The sequence below is a fragment of the Chrysemys picta genome, chromosome 2 (assembly GCF_011386835.1).
Source record: "Chrysemys picta bellii isolate R12L10 chromosome 2, ASM1138683v2, whole genome shotgun sequence".
Classification (NCBI taxonomy): Eukaryota; Metazoa; Chordata; order Testudines; family Emydidae; genus Chrysemys; species Chrysemys picta.
Window position 1 is genome coordinate 18312753 of NC_088792.1, and position 20475 is coordinate 18333227.

At 38.3% G+C, this 20475-nt stretch overlaps 1 protein-coding gene across 22 annotated transcripts in view; it reads right to left on the reverse strand.

The window, feature by feature from the left end:
* The window catches only part of KMT2C (lysine methyltransferase 2C), a 332762-nt gene that overhangs the window by 132592 nt on the left and 179695 nt on the right, over positions 1 to 20475 (reverse strand). For 19 of the 22 annotated variants that reach the window (XM_065586755.1, XM_065586756.1, XM_042859220.2 and 16 more), the window contains 6 exons: positions 18716 to 18887; positions 16714 to 16828; positions 12614 to 12786; positions 11302 to 11468; positions 8473 to 8586; positions 2275 to 3014 (listed from right to left, as the gene is read on the reverse strand). In XM_065586755.1, coding sequence (XP_065442827.1) covers positions 2275 to 3014; positions 8473 to 8586; positions 11302 to 11468; positions 12614 to 12786; positions 16714 to 16828; positions 18716 to 18887 — 1481 coding nt within the window. Of the gene's footprint in view, positions 1 to 1926; positions 1937 to 2274; positions 3015 to 8472; positions 8587 to 11301; positions 11469 to 12613; positions 12787 to 16713; positions 16829 to 18715; positions 18888 to 20475 lie in introns of those variants that run through there. The other 3 variants (XM_005297183.5, XM_065586762.1, XM_042859263.2) reach the window with 2 other exon arrangements.

A 20475-nucleotide genomic window follows, 5' to 3' on the forward strand; every position in this document is an offset into this window, starting at 1 on the left:
AGTGCTTTTTGTTGATTTTTTTTTAAATGTACAATCATTTTCCTTCACCACTTATGTATATTACTGAATTAAAGCTGGGAAGAAATAAGAAACTTTTAATGTGATTTTAGTAGAAATCACAGAAACCCATTTCACATATTAAAATATGGCCATTTATCCAAATCTGTCCTTTGTGCTCCCCTCTTATGGGCTCTCCAGCAGCTGTTAATTAACAAACATTATCACCAGAACTGTGGCTGAGTTCTCACAAGTCATGGGGGCAGTGGCATAAGTAACATTTAGTTTGCTGATGTCCAAAATAAAGTATCATCCACCCTTTGGCATTCTCTCCCCCCTACTTTCCCCATCACACACACAAAAAAGCATTTTAAGGTCATTTTAAACTACACTAGAAAAAAATCTGTATTACAAACTAAGTAAACTTTAATGGAAAATGCATTTTATTTTCAAGACATTTAACTATAGAAACAATGTCATATTCTAAAATATGTGACAATGTTTATTTAAGTACTATAAGGAGATATTAGCGCAGGGGCAAGTACAGTTTCTTCTAGTAGATTAGCTGCAAATTTCTGATTTACTGCATATTTCCAGCCAATTTCACTATGTTTACATACAGTGAAAGTCACTGAGAAATGCACCAAACCCCAGCTGGTTGAATGATCTTGTATGCAATTTGCTGCATTTACTGTAGAGGATTAAATTAGTCTTGGATTCTTAATCCTTGGAAAACACTGTTTCTCACCTCTTAAAAAGTATCAGGCTTTGCTTTGAGCTTGTGAATAGTCTTAAATAAGGACACATCTACACTACAAACTTGCACTGGCGCTGCTGCACTGATACAGCTGCGACGCTGTAGCACTCCTGGTGAAGACGCTCTATGCCAGGGGTCGGCAACCTATGGCACGCGTGCCAAAGGCGGCACGTGAGCTGATTTTCAGTGGCACTCACACTGCCCGGGTCCTGGCCACCGGTCCAGGGGGCTCTGCATTTTAATTTAATTTTAAATGAACCTTCTTCAACATTTTAAAAACCTTATTTACTTTACATACAACAATCGTTTAGTTATATATTATAGACTTATAGAAAGAGACCTTCTAAAAACGTTAAAATGTATTACTGGCATGCGAAACCTTAAATTAGAGTGAACAAATGAAGACTCGGCACACCACTTCTGAAAGGTTGGCGACCCCTGCTCTACGCTGATGGGAGTAGCTCTCCCGCTGAGATAACACTGTCTACATGGAGGGTTACGGTCAGTATAACTATGTCACTTAGGGATGTATGGATTTTTCAAACTCCTGAGCAATGTAGTTATACCAAAGTATGTATGTAGTGTAGACCTGGCCTAAATCAGTAATATGGAAAGTATCATATAGATTTTACAATTCTTTCCTTTACAAAAAATGAAATTATGAGCCTATGATGTTCAGAAGCACAAAATGAAATTTTGTGATCTTGATAAATGAACTAGTCACAGTAAAACATTTCTTGTGAAAAATTTGCAATGGCAAAATAAATGCGAAAGATGTGTAAACAATTTGTTTTCAAACTATATCTTTAGTGTGTATTATAGATGATGCAGTAAGCTATTTACTTTTGAGGACTATGATGAAATCTAACCCAAAGCACAATTGCAATGACTTGTACCAGATAGTTCCTACTAGATATCTGCCAACATAACAAAATCATCAGACCATTTGTCATAATCACAAATTTCTGCCCAGGGAATCTCCCAGCACAAGGACAGCAGGGCTGCTGCAGGTTCATCTATAAAGGTAGGTGAAAAAGTTTTACCACATCCTGCCTACAAATACAATATAGAAATCAAGATGGAAATATACGCAGATTGATATGAAAGAGTGAGAAATAAGCTTACACAACAAGAACTATGACATTATGGATAATATCACTTCTGGGATGTACCTTGAATATTGCATTTGAGGATCATATAAGATTTCTAGTTTGCTCTAGTGTTCAAAGGATAATCCAAAAGAAGAAATTTCCCATTAGAGAACTTCACCATGTCTTATCTTCAATTATTCAACCTGTAGTTACCCAGAGTTTTTCAAAGCAAATGTGTTTAAAATAATGGATTGTTAACAATAAACTATATGCCCAATTTATACTGCTGGATAAACACAATGTATATTTTTTAGGATAGATCAAATTGTTTTTCATAAACCCAAATTTGATACTTCTTTCAAAAACACAGTATATTGAAAGTTGACAATGATTTGTCTACCAGCTTCAATACTAAAACAATATGCTTACCTGTCTTGATCTTGGTCTCCCAGGAGAAAACTTTCGTTTGGTGATAGCTGGCTTTCCCATGCCGATTTTTGGAGTGACAGATATATAAGTTGTTGGGAGAACATTTCCGGCAGAGGAACTCTGTGGTGGAGTCTGACTGTGCATCATATCATGTGCAGAATGCAAATCTAATGAAACTACTGGTGAGGAACACACACTTCTCTTGTTTATGTCAACTGATGATGAAAATGAAGAATATGTCTCCGTCGGTGACTTTATAGGTTTGTCTCCTAATAGTGAACTGTTTGCACAACTTTCATTTGCAGGAGTGGTTTCCACTTTCAACAGAAAAGTTGGTGTTTCAGAGCTTTCATGGGTTTCTTTCTTTTCTACGTCTTCTTGCACTCTTACTGTCTCCAATTGTTGTTCTATCTTAAAAGAAGTCTCCTCTTTATTCACAGACCCTAAAGTTTCTGGTGGTGTAGTTGTGGCCTCAGGTGCTGAAAGGGGAGGCTGAGTTTCCTCTGTGGATACTTTTGATACCTCAGCATCTTGTGACAGTTGCTGCTCTTCTGCTTGTTTGTCTGACTCCGGCTGCGTTACAGCTTGAATGCTTTCTGTCACTTCCATCATGTGCTTAGTTTGACTGTCATCAGATGCTGGTGTCCTTTTAGGAGATGTTTCCATTTTAGCTGTACCAAGTTGATTAGAAACTCCTGCTTCCAGTTCAACAGTCTTTTCATCCTGTGATATGTCTGTAACTAAGCGAGAGCATATCGTTAGAGACTCCTACGAAAGCATTAATAGTAGAAAAGATTTATATTTTAAAAAAGAAAAGTGGGAGATATTTCAACATTAAAATACACATTTATCTTCCAGAGGAACAATACAGCAGATGGAACCTAGGTTTAAATATGAAGGCGCAAGCAAGCAGAATGTTCTTAGGCCTGGACAACTTAGTTTTAACCACATGGCTACGTCTGGTACGGGTGTGAAAAAAAAAAATCGCACATCAACAGACATAAGTATGCCAAGCAAAAGCCTTTGCCAGTATAACTGTATCTACCCAACAAGCTACGCTAGCAAAAGGACTCTGTTTCATTTCGTGACCTGGCATAAATTATACTGACGAAAAAACCCCTCATTTGCTGTTATGAGCTATACTCCCAAATCCTTTCTAGTGTAGACAAGCTGTCGTGGAAGACTTTTCACTGTGAAACTTGCTTCCACCCAGAGATCAGGTTTGACCAAGTCTTGAGATTTTGGAGGAACAGGTGCTACAATGTGCTCCTGGATCAACCTACCTAATCCCATAGACTAGATACTTTACAATAATAAATATTAGTATGTGAGATGATGGGAAGTGGACTATTTCGCCTGAAAGGCTGCAGATGTATATTTAAATCTATGTATTATAACTAAATGCTACAGTGATGGACACATTACAAATATGAATAAATACATTAAATTGCTATTACTACCAATCATTTATGTAAAGGGAAAAAGAGACGTGGTATAAAAAAAGCGAACACGATACAATAGCCAAATATTATCCTTCCTAAGCCCCCAATAAACTGGGAAAAAGAGGGCTGTGTAGCTCCCTCCATCTTCCCCTTTCCCCTCCTCATGGGAGCTCATCTTCCCTCCTGGGTTTGGGAAGAAATAGCTGGGAAGGTGGAGTATTCTAGTTGATTGGCTGGTCTGAGCAGTGCAACAGAAACCCACTGGCTCCTGCACACTGAAGGGGAGGGCATTCTAAATTCTTTCCCCTTGGCTGGGATGCCATTATTCGCCCAGAACATGTTACCATGCTGCCAGATAGTATTTCTGACATCACAAATGCTGTTGCGATTACAGTAAAATGTTTAATATGATATTTCATGACATCAAACCATACCAAATGTTTTATGTATCTAATCCACAAAACTCAAAATACAACCTAGAAAAATAAAAAGCATTTGCTTATACACATACAAATAATCCAGAAATTGGAAATGATGGAAAAATGAAAGCCAGAAAAAGTAAATGACTGTTTAATAGGGTATTTACTCTCTATATAAAATCTTTTATATATATAAAATCTTTTTTTGCTTCAGTGTGGCTGTGGTGCTTAAATCTAAACATGTGCAGAAGTAGTACAGACGGTCCATCTTCCTAAAGAACACGAGGGAAGGAGAGAAACAGTTTATAATGTAGTTAAAGTAATGTGTTAGCTTTGAGCTATGTAAAGTGAAAAGTATGTTCAAAATATCACAATATTCACTGCCATAAGCTCATTTTAGATTTCAATATTCAGTAAGTGGATTAACAACATGGATTTAATACAAAGCTTCATAACTTAAACAAAGACCCAGTGTAGCACAAATCAGTCAGATGATAAATTAGAATAGTATATATTTTCAAAAAATTGACCACAACTAAATTTTTCAGTGGGTAATTCCTTAGAAAGTACAGCTTTCTTTCTGAAAAACACCTTTGACCGTTTCATAACCACACAATGTTCTCCATAAAAATCTTAAAAAACAAAATATCCCCAAATTAAACAAATCTCAGATGGTGTAAACTGCCCAGCTGGACAAAAAACTCTCCCAACCGTGTACAACCAACAAAGTTCCCCATAGCTTGTCACTTAGGATCAGCATGAAAGTGTGATTTCAAGTTATGGTATGCAAAGGTAGCAAGAAGAAAACTTTTCTTGTCAAGTGTATGTGTGAGTCTGAGCCATAAATTTCTGAAGAATTAAAACCTATATTTTTTTTATAAAGTCAGCCAAACCAACATAGTTTTCTTGTTTTTTGCGATAGCATCACATTAAATGCTCATGTTTGTAATGCATTACCACCAATGGGATTCCTTGCCTCAAACCAGCTCTCTCCCATGTGGCATTTCTCTTCGGTATTATCTCCATATAAGTTGAATACTATCCCAATGGAATTTGCCCAATTTTCTAAATTCTCAAGGCCCTATTGCCGCTTCACTTGATCTTCTGTTGTGTTTGCAATCCTTCTTAAATTGGTATCACCATCAAATTTGATTATTTAATCTTCCAGGTAATCTGTGAAGCTATTAAATAGCACTAATACCAAAGGAAGCTCACTTGACACCTCAACTGGTTTTGATTATGCTCTGATTGTTTCCACTTCTGGTTAATTAAACAGTTGTGTTCATATTACCAAAAATCTTTCCAACTTTTACATTAGGTCATTTAGACCAATAACAAAAATGGTTCAGTCAATTCACTTTATCCACAACAATTAAAATTTTATTTAATGACAGAACAAACATAATTTTTGTCTGGCTTTTCTTTAAAATAACAAAACACCACAAATACCTTCCTTCTCCACAAATCTATGAGTCTTCCTACACATCGAATTGTCATCTAAATATTTCCTGTATTGTTTAATAGGTTACCTAACTGTGATTTATCCAAACAGTTCAATATATTTACGCTTTGAAAACACTTTGTGCACTCCTCTTGTGCTTCCTCTGATCTTACCAATGAATTCAAACTATCAGCTATATATTTTGCTATTTGTTTCAGGATCTTGGATACAACTCTTCGGGTCCCGCTGATTTAAAAGCCAACCAATAGTCTCTCAGCTCCTTTGAATCCATCATTAGAGAAGACTTATCCAGATCATCTATGCCACCCAATATTCCACACTCTGATATTAGTATTAACATGGGGGACAAAATACTGCATGTACTAAATAACTCAGACATCATACAGGGACACTCCAAGTGCTAGGCTACGATTACTCTAGTTTTACTCTTTTTCTTGGTGAATTTTTAAAAGTCTCCTAGAAAAGTATATTATTTAACTCTCCTAGAAAAGTATACTATTTTTGTCTTTTACTTCTGAAAGATCTGACTGTTCACTAATCTTATCCAATGACTTCCCTGATTTCCCCACTTTTGTACAGTATTTTTTTTAAGTCATTTAATTCAGGTCTTGGCATGTATCATCATGTAATCAAATATGTCTTCTCTACTCATCATGTATTGCACAAAGACAACTCACCTAGTCTGTTATTCTAAGAAAGATGCTGGTGCTGTTACACTCAAAATTGATGGCATTGACATCTTTGCCAACAATCGATCTATTTAGGCTAGCAATGGTAACAAGAATAGGAGTAGGATCAAAGGTTCCTGATACTTGAAATGTAGTTAAGACTTAAACAATTGTTTCTGAAGTCTCTGCAGAACAGGGAAGCAATGCAGTGCTATGGTAAGTAAAATAAAAAGACAAAATGTATTTTGAAAAATGTTATCCAGCCAATTAGATTGTTGGGATGGGATGTACTGACCAATCATTCTGAGACAGTCTGAGACAATCACCCGAAGCTTCTTTGCCAGGTTGACCAATGTTTCTGACCTCTTTTGGGAGAAAGAGATGCAGAGGATGAATCTTCTAATGGGGATCAGGAGTCCTTCTTCACTGTTGTAGGATTGTTTTTAGACTCCAGTAAAGATGGTACCAAAAAACGGTTGAGTTCACATAACAGTAGAGCAGGGCAAATAATGGAAAATAAGAATTCACAGTACATTTATGCATATTCACCCACCTTTCTCAAAACCCAAATTTTTGTCAGTTCTCCAGTTGTGTGCAGCAACATATGCCAGTATTCAAAGAATAGCAAATACGTGGAAAACATCTTATTCTGGAGAAACTACATATTGTATTCAGAATATGAAATGTTTTCATAAGAATTTCCCCTGCTGCCCTGTTTTGAAAACAAACATGATAAGGTCTTTTGTGGTTCACTCTTCCATTTAGTAAACAGATGTCAGATAAAAGATGAGTTCCCTCTTGAACTTAGGAAAAAAGGTTTACAAAGCTATAGGACTTTGGACTTGGCGGCTCATTTGCTAGTGCTCTTTGTTTCCATATGGGATATTCAAGTTCTCAATCTTCTAGCTGGCAAGGGCAGGAAGTTCTGAAGGAGTTGCACATTCAGCCAACAGGAAGAAGTGTCACATGTCAATCAACAGCACCCTTCGTCCCCCGGACCCCGAAGCCAAATAAATAAATATATATGTTACTTCTCAAAGCTCAGAGTGGGTAGGTTCCAGTAAGCAGTCTTAATGACAATTTTTGAAAGGTGATCCATCCAGAGTCAGACAAAATGGAAAGGTGATTACAATAAGGAAAATCAAGTGAACTGAATTTAAAGCAGGAAAAAAAAATTGCTTGTATTTTTGCCATGAGCTTCTTTTTATAAGGGTACAGAGTAGCGGCCGTGTTAGTCTGTATCCGCAAAAAGAAGAACAGGAGGACTTGTGGCACCTTAGAGACTAACAAATTTATTAGAGCATAAGCTTTCGTGGACTATAGCCCACTTAAGCTTATGCTCTAATAAATTTGTTAGTCTCTAAGGTGCCACAAGTCCTCCTGTTCTTCTTTTTATAAGGGTAGAACATCTATTTTAAAAATCCACTTGCATTTGGAAAAAAGATGAAATTATCACAGGAGGTCACATGTGGTTGTATGATTAAATCCATGTAGCAGGCATGCTGGAAGCACTCACCCCTTGGATATGTAGCCCAAAACACACAAGAGAAAATTCAGCCACTCATCCTGTTGTGTGCTATTGCTAACACATGAGACTCTGTGAACTTCACCCCAAAAGGGATGAGGGACAGACTTAGGGAAGGTTTGATCTTGTTTTGTTGAGGCGTCATGAAAGGAAAAAAAACAACAACAGCTGACCTGCTGGAAATTACCTTCCTCGGACTCTGGGAGAAGGTTCCAGGCAGAATTCCCTAGAGAAGGGCATGGGCTCAGCAAGAACAACGCTGGGTCCAGCTGGAAGAGGGGACTATAAGACAGGCCCCAATCCTTTGCAGACACATACAGAAAGTTTTGTGATTGAAATTATGTGGCAACAATTTTTTTTTTCTCTATGCTCCACAAATATACAAACATACCAACTTGGTTAGCTTCTATTTCAGGGAATATCCACTCCCAGTAAATATTTAACATTTTTTCTCCCATATAAATGTTCTGCAGACAGAGTCTATAACTTTATCCTTGTCTTAATGAAAATAATCTTTCAAACAACAAAACATAGTTAACACAGTCACTGAAGAGTTCTGGTGATGGAATCAATACAATTCATTTGACTCTGCAAAAGGCAGGGAATCTTTCTGTTAGTGTTTATGTAACTTCATGAGCACTTAGTAATCTATTTTGTCTGGCTGTGAACCTCTCATTCTTACCATTTGTGACACATCCAACTGTTGATTCTTGACCAGGACCATCATCAGTAACTCTTTTTTCCTGAAATGCCACTTCTTCTGCATCACCTCCAATTTCCATTTCATTTGTACAAGCTTAAGGAAAAGCAAAGCATTTATCAATTTTGACATAGTGTTTATTGTATTACTTTGGCATCAGTGGTTGCTGTCATTGCTTGACCTTTTGGTTTAACAACGTGGTATTTAACTATGTGATTTGAGTTAAGGCAAATCAGGACAACTAGAAGGTTAGGTAGAATATACAGCATTTCCTAAAGAGTTTGTCTAAACATGGAGTTATTTAGAAATAGCTATATCTCCATGTATGGAATAACTCCATGTATGGACACTTATTCTGGAATAAGAGTGCTTTGGCCCTATTTAACTTAATCCACCCTAATGCTACATTACAGAACCCATGCCAGCATAGCTATACCAGCATAGTCCCCGAATGTAGACACAGCATTTACCAATAAAAGGAGTTTTTCTGCCGATGTAGGAACATCACCTCCTTAGCTACATTGACAGAAGCCCTCTTCTGTTGGCATAGTTGTGTCTACACTGTGGTTTTTGTCAGCATAGCTATGTTGATAGGGGTGTGGTTTTTCACACCCATGGCTGACATACCTGTAACAGTTTAAATTTGAAGTGAAGACCAGGCCTAAATGGATTAATTTTAACAGGTACAAGGCACTCTTATTCCAGAATAAGAGTGTCCACACATGGAAGTATTCAGGAATCTATATTGCAATTTAAATTCACAGCCTACCTTAATCCCAGTTAACTTTCAAGTACAGACAAGCCCCAAGGGCCTAATTCTCATTAGTGCTACAACTGCTTTACACCATTCTGACAGTGAAAAGGGATTTTAAAGTAAGTATAAGTGTAATTTTGTAAACATAATTTACACTCACTTTAAAATCCCTTTACACTGTCAGAACCATAGAAAAGAGCTTTGGCGTAAATGAGAATCAGACCCTAAGGTCCCAAATCCTATAAATAACTTGCAGAATCATGACTGAAAATATTTATAAAAATAAATAATACAAGAACACTGTAGACGTATGACATAGTGAAGAGACTCTATCGTCTATCAACGTTCAGAACGTTCAAGTGGAGGCTAAATTTTCCACTTGAGGCATAGGCCTTCTTTCATATGCAAGGATCCCATTTCAGCTGGAGGAAGTTGCATGGAGAAAGCATATTAACTCAATGAGTGGGGCTACCTGTTGGGCTGAAGTCCTCATTATGGTGCATGCCTACCAGAAGCCTACTTTCTTTTTCCCTAAAAGCCTTTATACCTAATAAAATTCATTAAAATGCAGTATGCAAAGTAGGGGACAGGGAAAATGTAAAGTATATACTAATACCTCCAGTTCCTAAAGAACTGATCCTCAAACAGCATTAGTGCAAAAAAGCACAATGACTATTGCTTTTTGTTCAGGAAAGCCTCTTTAAAGTTCAAAAAGCCAGAAACAATTAGGTGATGCTACTTTTAGCACCTAAATATCCTCTCAGAGACTATGCCAACATTAAAGTGATATTTTAATTTCAATTTGAGGAAATGATCATTTAGATTGGCTCCAAATCTGGGTTTAATGTACAAAAGTGATCTCTTGGGTATAAGATGCTACATGACTACCCTCCTATAACAGCTTCAGATTTTCACTAGTAGTTGAGATGACACCCTAACTCTTCCTTGGAGGAAAAGAATACATTCCTCAGTGTTTCATCTGGCTAAAACACATAACAAAAGTAGTATTTTCAATTTTAAGCATTCAAATAAAAGCTTCCATTTATTCAGCAGTGTTTTCACTTTAAGGTAGGAAGGTTTTTAGGATTAGTTTTGTGTGTTAGCTCAGACTTCTCCCTAAATGACCTAAACACACTATTTGAAAGTTCAATAACCATGAGTAGCCTTTCAAGATAGAAGTGACCTTTTGCTAACCTGTTGTACATGTTCATTCCTAACCTCTGCCATTCATTTATTTATATTTACCTACTGTCACTGTCCCTCTCCAAGATCAATTTTTCCATTATCCCTTGCTACTCATCAAGGGTGTATACACATGACCGGAGCCAGCACCAAAGATGCTTGTTTATGCAAAGAATTAGCCTGCACACATAGGAGAATTATACTTGACTTTTCTGGTAGTTCAACGTTTTCCCCATCACCAATGAAACGTGGGATATAAATACCTTGCAGCTGGTTTCCCTATTTCTTCTAAAAGAAGCTCACAATACATGGATGACAAGAATTCACAAAGTGCCAGATTGACTGATGCTGTCAAAGCAGAGCAAGACTTCACTAGTGCCCTCTCCTAATGATGGTGGTGTTTTTTGTAAAATGTCTAGCTTCTGCCTCCAAGCTTAAACACCAATCATATTTCTCCCATGAGACAAAACATGCATGAGAAGAAGTGCAATCCATGTGACAATGTGGTGTGAAATACCCAAGAGTATTCAACTCACACACACACCCATTACAATTTAGCAAGGTAGCAGGTCTAGTGGACAGAGCACCAGACCATGACTTGAGTTCTACTCCCAGCTCTGTTGATGACCTACTGTAAAAGCTTGGACAAAGCACTTCACATCTTTCTGTTTCCCCTCTCATCTTTGGTCTGTCTTGTCTAATTAGACTATAAGATCTTTGAGGCAGGGACTGTCTCCTGTGTAAATATTTTGTTTTGAATTGGACTCTTATAATGACAAAATACATTTAATTGAATGTAGTTTAGTGATTTAATTAAATACAGCTTAACCATAACTAACTGTTTGCTACTCTCACGCGTTAAGAGAAAATTTTACCTGTCACACTGCAGGATTCAGGAATCAGTCCAGAAGTCTGCATTAGATCACATGGCTGTGTCTGATCCACTTCTCCTTCTAGTTGTTTACAAAGAGTACAGATGTAATCTTTTAACTGAGAATCCAATTCATTACCTGGAGGTTTGTCACATTCTATATGAATCCACCTGGATAGATTATTAAAGTTACATGAATTATAATTAATTCACATTAAATTATAAAATGTCTTACTAAGAATCAATCTCTGTGTCTCTCTCTCTATTCATTCCAACTCTCAGAACATGCACAAGCACACAAATGCACACGCACACACCAAAAAAGTGTAAACTAATGCCTAAAGGGTGCAATTATAAATGCTGACAAAATCTACTTTGCAATTTGACTTATTTAGACAGTAAGACCTAGAGAATGTGATTCTTTTTCAACTTAGAAATACTACTGCTCTGGGGGAGGAAAGAAATAAAAAAAGCTTTCAATACATCAGGCAGAGAACAAATTTAAATAGCATTCTAAACTTTGCTTAAAGCCGACCATGAAACCATAATATGGTCCTAAATGCACATTGATTTAAAGATTTCCCCTCTCTTTCATCCCCCCCATTACTGAGTTAACAGCATGGGTATAATTGGATACAGAATGCCTATTCCATAGACTTTGCAAAAGAAGACAAATACAAATAATTCTGTTTCAATTCTTCATGAAAATTTATAATAGAAAGAATTTAAAGCTAGTGCTCATAAATGAGAGGTTTCAGAGTAGCAGCCGTGTTAGTCTGTATCCGCAAAAAGAAAAAGGAGTACTTGTGGCACCTTAATAGCTCATCTTAATTAATTAGCCTCTTCAAGTTGGTATGGCAACTTCCACCTTTTCATGTCCTCTGTTTGTATATCTATCTTCTTACTGTATGTTCCATTCTATGCATCCGATGAAGTGAGCTGTAGCCCATGAAAGCTTATGTTCAAATAAATGTGTTAGTCTCTAAGGTGCCACAAGTACTCCTGTTCTTTTTGCTCATAAATGTTACCACATTGACAGCCCAGGTCAGCTCTAGTCTTTAGTTTACCCACAGAATAAATGCAACATAATTTACAGCAGGGCAAATGTCTTTGTTATGCCCCAGTCTCTAGGAGAAGAGAGGACAGTTTACTCATTTGATGAAATTACAAACAAAGGGTCCTATTTATTGACAATTGTGGTAATGTTTTATGATGACCCTTGCCCATTAAGTGAAGTGAGATGGATGCATAATTTCCCATAGGCCGCCAAACACATTAAAATCATTTAAGGAGTTGTAGTAAATTCAGCTTCTTACCTTTTGCACATATGACAGTGCAACAAGTCTTTCTGCAAGTCTGGGTGGCATGATTTTTCACAAAAAGGACAAGGTAGGTTGTCTTGCTGTTGGTAACAACTATCACACACTAGACAGTTGTGGTGCCACTGACAACTGGTTCGTGTGCCACACTCAGCACACACTCTGCAGTTCTGGGGACCATAAAAAACGGATTTAGTTTGTTAATTATGCTGCTACACCACAGGACCAAACTATCATTAATTGACACTTTCTACTCTGATTAAAGGGGCATTTTTAAAATCCTTTTTATTTTATTTTTTGGGGGGGCAAATGCTAGTAAATGGTACAAGATTAACTGCTCTGACTCTGGAAGTCTTATCAACAGAACATGTAAAGCCTGGCAATAGCAGGAAAAATTTCCTTGCACTGCACTCTCATTTGAAAGGGACACAACCTCTCTGGTGAGTGGATACTTCAGTCTCTAATCCCATTCAAATGTCAGTTTCTTGTTGAGACTACTAACAAGGAGGATCAATTAGTACAAACTGTGGTGGTGCTTTTGTGATTCTGACACCTATATAATGAGAACTAAATTAGGACTCAACTCATTTCACAAAGGTCACCAAATAAAATCATATACTAACTATCTTTAGTCCATATTACAGTTTTTACATTTATAACTTCAGAACTAATGGTTATCACCTTTTAGCAGCACGCGTAACTATTCAATTACTGCTCATTTTCTGTGTAGCATACGACGCCAAAAAATGTATTACCAAATTATTGCCATTTATGATGACAACAATGGGGTAAGTCCAGTCTCTTCCTCCACGGTGAAAGAGGGCCCTGTGCAGTTGAATTGGTGTTATTTTATTGAACAAGGAATGTCAGGACAAAGGGAGGCATACAGGACAGGAAGCACGTACTTCATGGCACAGACTGGAGTGTTGCACAAGCCCCTTCAAGAGCAATGTATGGAGGAAGACATGACCAGGTGTGGGGAATCCATATGGATCTCTGTATGGATCATCTCCCTTCCCATCTCCTACATAAGGGGCTGCTTAAGTGCCTATATGGGCTGATTCAGCCACTGAACTGAAGCAGTCTCCACGGAGCAGCTATGGTGCCACACCACAACCTGATAGCAGAAGTCCTCCAGAGATCACTAGGTTGGGATTTCTGGCCTGTGTTCTATGCAGGTGGTCAGACTAGATGATCATTATGGTCCCTTCTCACCTTAAAAAACTATGTATATTAACTTGAGAGATACAAAGGGAATGTTATAAAGACAGGGACACAATCTCTGGGGGTTGGTGCCCAGAGGCAACCCTCAGCATGCAGATCTCCCCCTACCCACATGAAGTGTATTGGGGGGATGCATTAGGATCAGTTGCCTCCATGCTAGCTAGCCTTCCTTTCTCTTCTAGAGGCACTCTGAAGGATTTTTTGTAAGGTCCAGGATTTGTGTTTGAGGAGGTAGACTGCAGTAAAGCTGGGAAGAAGCATGCCACTACCTTACTAAATTTAAACAACTTTGTTTGAAGAGAACCTCCACGCAGATGTTAATATAGCTTGAACCTTTATTATTAACTTTTTCTGAGAAGGGCACCCTTGATGTTCTGGAACACCGCATGCACCAATGCACACACACCTTTTGTCTTGGGTGGCTGGCCCCTGTACATGAAGCAGCTGTGCCAGAACAGGTGCTCCCAGTTTGGCAGGGCAATACCAGAGGCTATAAAGGATCAGGGAGAATCAGAGAGAGACACTCAGTGAGTCAGAGCAGCCTGAGTCAGTCACAAAAAGGGGCAAATGAGACCTTCCAGAGACCAGAAGAGGTCCCTGAAGGAAGTTGTAGGAGGTTCCTGGGGAATGCTGAAAGCAGGAGAGCAACAAGAGGGTTTGTTGGACAACAATCCCAAGCCAGAATGCCAGGGCCGGAGAGTTGGGGAGCACTAAAAGCCAGAGAGCAGCTGAGTGAGTTGCCTAAACCGGAGAGTGAAAGTCAAGGGCTGGAGAGGGCTGAAGGCACAGGAGTAGTATAGGGGCTTATTTGCTAATGTGTCCAAGCTGGAGAGCTGGACCCAGAAGAATAGTTAGAGGGGCAGAGGAGTGCTCTCCTGGTGAGAATGATCTACCAGCAAAGCGGCTGTGGGGGCTCCTGCTGGGAAGAGCCGGGCTATATGCCAGCTGGGAGAGGGCAAGAAGCGGACTGACAAGGTGCCTAGGTGTGGCAGAAAACACCGGAGGTGTGGTACTTGAGGTGTCAAGGGACTGCCAGTCCTGGGATTTTAAGGACTATAGGCACTGGATATGATAAATGGACTATGTGTTGGGAATTATTTGCATAATGTTTATTTACTAAACCAGTCCCAAGGAGCGATATTACTGAGGCAGGAGAGCCTGGCGTAGAGATACTGGGGACTCAGAGGGAAGAAAAGTGAGGCAGGCACAATGGCTGTGCCATCGCCTGCTGCAGGAGGATGCTCAAGATGGAGCCACTCATCGCACTGTTTAAGATTATTCCAGGGGCAGGAGTCAAATGGGGAAGTGTTCATCTTGGGCAGTTCCCTGCAAGCGGCGACCTGTCCCTGCTGCTCCGAGGCAGAGGCACAGCTAGATGACTCTGCGCACTGCCTACGCCTCGCCCCGCCCCAAGTGCTGGCTCTGCAGCTCCCATTGGCTGGGAACCGTGGCCAATGGGAGCTGCGGGGGCAGCACCTACAGGCACAGGCAGCGTGCAGAGCCGCCTAGCTGCGCCTCCACCTAGGAGCAGCAGGGACATGTTGCTGCCTGCAGGGAGCTGCCCAAGGTGAGCACCGCCCAGATCTGGTACCCCGAAACCCCTCCTATGCCCCAATCCCCTCTGTCCTGAGCCCCCTCCCGCATCCAAACTCCCTCCTAGAGCCCACACCCAGCAGCCCCTCCCACACTCCAACCCCCTCGTGGCCATTCCTGCACCTAGGAGCAGCAGGGACATGTCGCCGCTTCCGGGGAGCAGTGTGGAGCCAGGTAGGGAGCCTGCTGGCCCCGCACCAACTGGACTATAAACTGGACTTTCAATGAAGATCAGAAATGCCGGTTTCTAGAGCTTTCCGGTTGATAAAGTGCTGGATAACACAGAAAACACTGTACATACAGTGCCTGCAGTATTTGTCCTACATGTATATTATGACCATTAAACTGGTGTTCAAAATGCTGCACAAACAAAAAGTGCTATATAAAAAACTAAATATGATTAGAATAATGATTTCTCATGCAGGTTTTACATAAATTGGGGACATCTTATCTACAGAAGTTTATTTTTAAAGGTAAAATATATTTTTAGGAGTATGCTGGTTCTTGCCTGGCTGCCATTTTATGTACTTTTTTTTTTTTTAAAATAAGCTTTTGGCATCCAGCAAGCTGACTGGCTGGCAGAGATCCTTTCCAGTAGTAAAGGCATCTGGCTCGGAGGCAACGAATTCTCAACTCAAAAGATGAATAAAAATAATAAATCATGCAATACTAGGGTAAAGAATTAAATAAAAAAAAGATGTGAGAAGTCATAGAATCATAGAATATCAGAGTTGGAAGGGACCTCAAGAGGTCATCTAGTCCAACCCCCTGCTCAAAGCAGGACCAATTCCCAGCTAAATCATCCCAGCCAGGGCTTTGTCAAGCCGGGCCTTAAAAACCTCCAAGGAAGGAGACTCCACCACCTCCCTAGGTAACGCATTCCAAGTCTCTGTGAAATGGAGTTTCGAGCAAAACAAACAGCATATTTTTAGCTAGCCTCCATATTTATGTTCAGTAGAAAACATCTAAAAAATAATTTACACTATTCACTATTACATGTATGAAATTCTCTGGGATTAAGAAAGCTAGACTGTTGTCTTTATGTTACACCCATATCCACATCTATATTGATTTAAAAAAACAACAAAATACTATTTTCACTAGCCAGAGGCTGAATTCGGATACTTTTACTCACTTCAAACAACAACTTTACTCCACAAATAATCACTCTGGTTTCAATAGCAATAAATATGAAGTAAGGTAATACTCAGCATGAGTAACAATATCAATGTTTGGCCCCACATAGGCAATGAATATTTTTAAAAACATATTTAACTTACTTTGCATTTCCAGCCATTTGTTGGTACAGCGTCCATAACTGGTTGCAGACAAAAAGTATGGTACCCTTTGTCACACGTATCACACACCAGCATCTTGTTGTCTTCCCCAGAATGCCTAAGAAATATGTCAATGGCGACACTTAAAGCCATTTAAAACAGGCCATAATGAAAAAACACTCTTTAGAAAGTATTCTAAGAACAAAGCCAGATAATTGAGCACAGAACTCCCTTTACATCACAATAGCAACATACGGACACAATTTTCAAACATAGGTGCCTAAAGACAGGCTCTTAAATCCATATTAAACTAAAAGTTGTCTTGTTTTCAAAACTGCTGAACACTTGCAATGCCCATGACTTCTGGAAATCAGCCATTTTTATTTAGGTGTCTATACATGGATTTAAGACCTAGCTTTTGACACCTATGTTTGAAAGTTCAAGGAACATCTGGCTAGAATTAGCATCTTTAGATAGAATTCCATCCAGGTGAATCAGTTCAAAATTTGAAATATTCCGCCTTGTGTGTGTCTGGAAAGCCTATGTAATTTTTCCTTCTTCTCAAAACGAATGATTCAGTGATATTTTTTCAAAAAAGAAATAGTTACCCACAACTCAGCCTGCAAATAAGCCTATGATCATAAACCTATATGCATGCAAATGAGTAAAAATAATTGTTAAGGGAGAAGCTTCCAAATCCAATTATTTTACAGATTACACAGTAGGGCAGATCTTCCATTGGTGTAATCATCATAGCTCCACTGCCTTCAGTGATAACTGACAGGTAGAGAGTGTGTGTGTGTGTATGTGTGTGGCCATTTTTAAAAACAAAAATTGCACACTGAAAAAGGAACAAGCTGAGGATCTGTCCAGTATTTTTAAATATCAAATATATTTTGTGTATTTTTAAGTTCTAATAAATAAATGTAGCAACTGAGTGTACCACCAAGGTTTGGTTTTGATGAAGAAGCATAGTTAAACTCCAGGCTCACACTCAGAACTCATCAGCAAAATGTCATACTGCGTATTAGACGCTACTTCATTAGCTGAGAGACATGATATTTTGAGAGGAAGGAATAAATGCTGCTCTGAATAGCAAAATGGATAAGACACTGTCCTATGACACCTGCATAATTCTGCCACCCTGTCCTCAACAAAACAATATACTGTGTATATAATCATATTTTACTACCTATTCCATTTGCCATTGTGGAGAGGATTATTTAACGGGTCTTTCCCATAACACAATGAAAATCTTCTTGTGGGTGTACTTCTTAGAATGTGCTCCGATACTAATCGCTGACTGCTGAGATCTACTGTAGTCTGTGTGTGGTGAGGGAACATAACTTTCTTTGAACTTGGTGTTCTTGGTAAATGGTGCAGCACTAAAGGAGGTGCATTTTGCCCTACGTATCAGGCATGTATTGCCCTACGTGTCAGGCAGCAATTAAGTGGTTCTTCACTCTTAGATTGTCCTTGATGATGTCCATAAAACTGAACAATATTCTTTTTCTTTCTCAATAGGCACTTTTAAAAAATATATATACACAACACGTATTAGATAGGTCTTATGAGAATAACTGTACAGGTATATTCCAAGTCCTGAGTGAACCCTTGTAAAATTTATTTAATCGTTTCCAAGGATGACTTGTCATCACCTTCAAGTTACTTAGGTAAGCCTCAAATCTGTTTTAGCAGTGACTCATCAGTTCACTCCCTCTACAAAGTATTCTGAAGTAGAAGGATCAGTCTTGTACAAAGAACACTTCCAGCCAGTGGTAAGTACCTAATATATAGGAGTTCCATCTCAGCTCTTTTTTGAGGAAGATTCAGAAGCTTTGGGATTTGATCAGTTATTTAAGTTAGCACTATGTGCTAAGCAGATGTACTTTGGTATTCAATCTTTATTTTTTTTGAACAAACAGTTTAAGATAAACAGTTTTATTAGTAACATTTTGTTCCTAAAATCTCAGTGTATGTAAAACCATTCCCCATTCTCACTTACTTGCAGTTCTGGCACACTTTGCAGTCAGGACACTGCCAACCTGCTCGTTTTAAAGGTGTAACTTGTATATCCAGGCACATCCCATGGTAATGCTGCCCACAGGTAGTACAAAAAAGTTGATCTAAGAGGTCTCCAGGGCTGTCACACACTGCACAATTTGCTTCTTCCTTTGCTATAATTTAAAAGTTTTCCAATTATTCAATGAAAAAATAAAGTTTCCCTGAATTTCTCTCTCAAACCAAACTTTTCCATACATTTAGAAATTAAGAGGTAAATAGTTTCAAAATATTAATCACGTTCTTTTTTAAGAATGATATACAATTCAATAAAATAGAGAAAACTATAATATTTTCAAGTTTTTAATCCATTCAAATTTATTTACTTTTTCTGATGAATATATGCTCTGGGTTTTTGTTTTATTTTTGAGATCTGCAGCTACTCTTTTCACACCAAAATTACATACATTTCAAATATTTAAAAATGAAATCTTACTAAAATAAATAGATTTACTCTCCTCTCCACCTGAGACTTAAGACCTATTCCTGTCAGTACAGATTGCATGATCAGATTCTCAGTGGTTTTAGTGTTACATTTTGTCCTACCTTTTGCTATTTTATGAAAGCTGCACAATATTTTTAGCTGCCACAAGTACATTTCTTTTACATGCTTTTTTAGTCATTTAGTCTTAGACAGTAACTTACATTTGGTTAGTACAGCTTCACAATTTTGTGGCTAATTGTCCTGATATAGCCCCTGTTAGTTGTTTACAATTATTAATTGAAAATACTACTGAATAAAATGTATTGCTACAGGCTTACTTACTAAGGCTCTAATTCAGGAGCTTCCATGCTCAGGAATGGCCCTTACACATTTGCACATGTGTAAGTCCCACTGAAGTTGTGAGCTCAAATGCTTTTCTGAATCAAACCCTAACTGTTTTAAAAATTGCAAAAGTCTAACAATGAACTTTTATCACCTTCACTGAGAAAACAAGAAATACTAACTTCATTTGTTGCAAGTCTATATAACAGTTATACACAATATACATAAAGATAGTGTGTATATATACACACACACACACACACGTCATATCTCACCAAGACACATGCCAATTGTGGGTGTAATTACAGACATAATAAATCTATATTAATGTATTCCTTAAGTAAATTGGCCCTACCAAATATTAGTTATCACAAAAACTGTAGTTATATAATGATGTTTTTGTTTCCATTTTACTAATTTTACAAAGGATAATTTTGAAATAATTTCCTTGCCTATGTCATTAAAAGAGACATGTTTTAAGTATATATAGATATATAATTAAAAATGGCACAGATAATGATGTTTGCCTGACATTTTTCATTGTAAGACCCTGTTTTTTCAGTTGCTTATATCTTTTCCAAACTTAAAACATTTGGGCTGAAATTTTCTATGCCAGATGTTTACCTCAGGTTTAATTTTTATGGAAAATTTCAGCTTTAGGAGATTCAGATGCTTCTGAGAATGAGGTTAGGTGAAAATGTTTTGACCCATGTTAAAAAAAAATCATACAACCTTTTCATTGAAAATCACTAGCACCTCCATATTTTGAAGCAGAGACTTGAAATTTAGCAGAGGGTGGTTGTTGTGCTATCAGGAATGTACACCTTTTGCCATCCCTGTAATAATTCATCCAAATTTGTATATGCTCAGCAGAGGTGCATTGGAGTTTGGCAGCTAAATTCTCTGAAGATTCTATCCGCACTGAGCATGCGCCATCC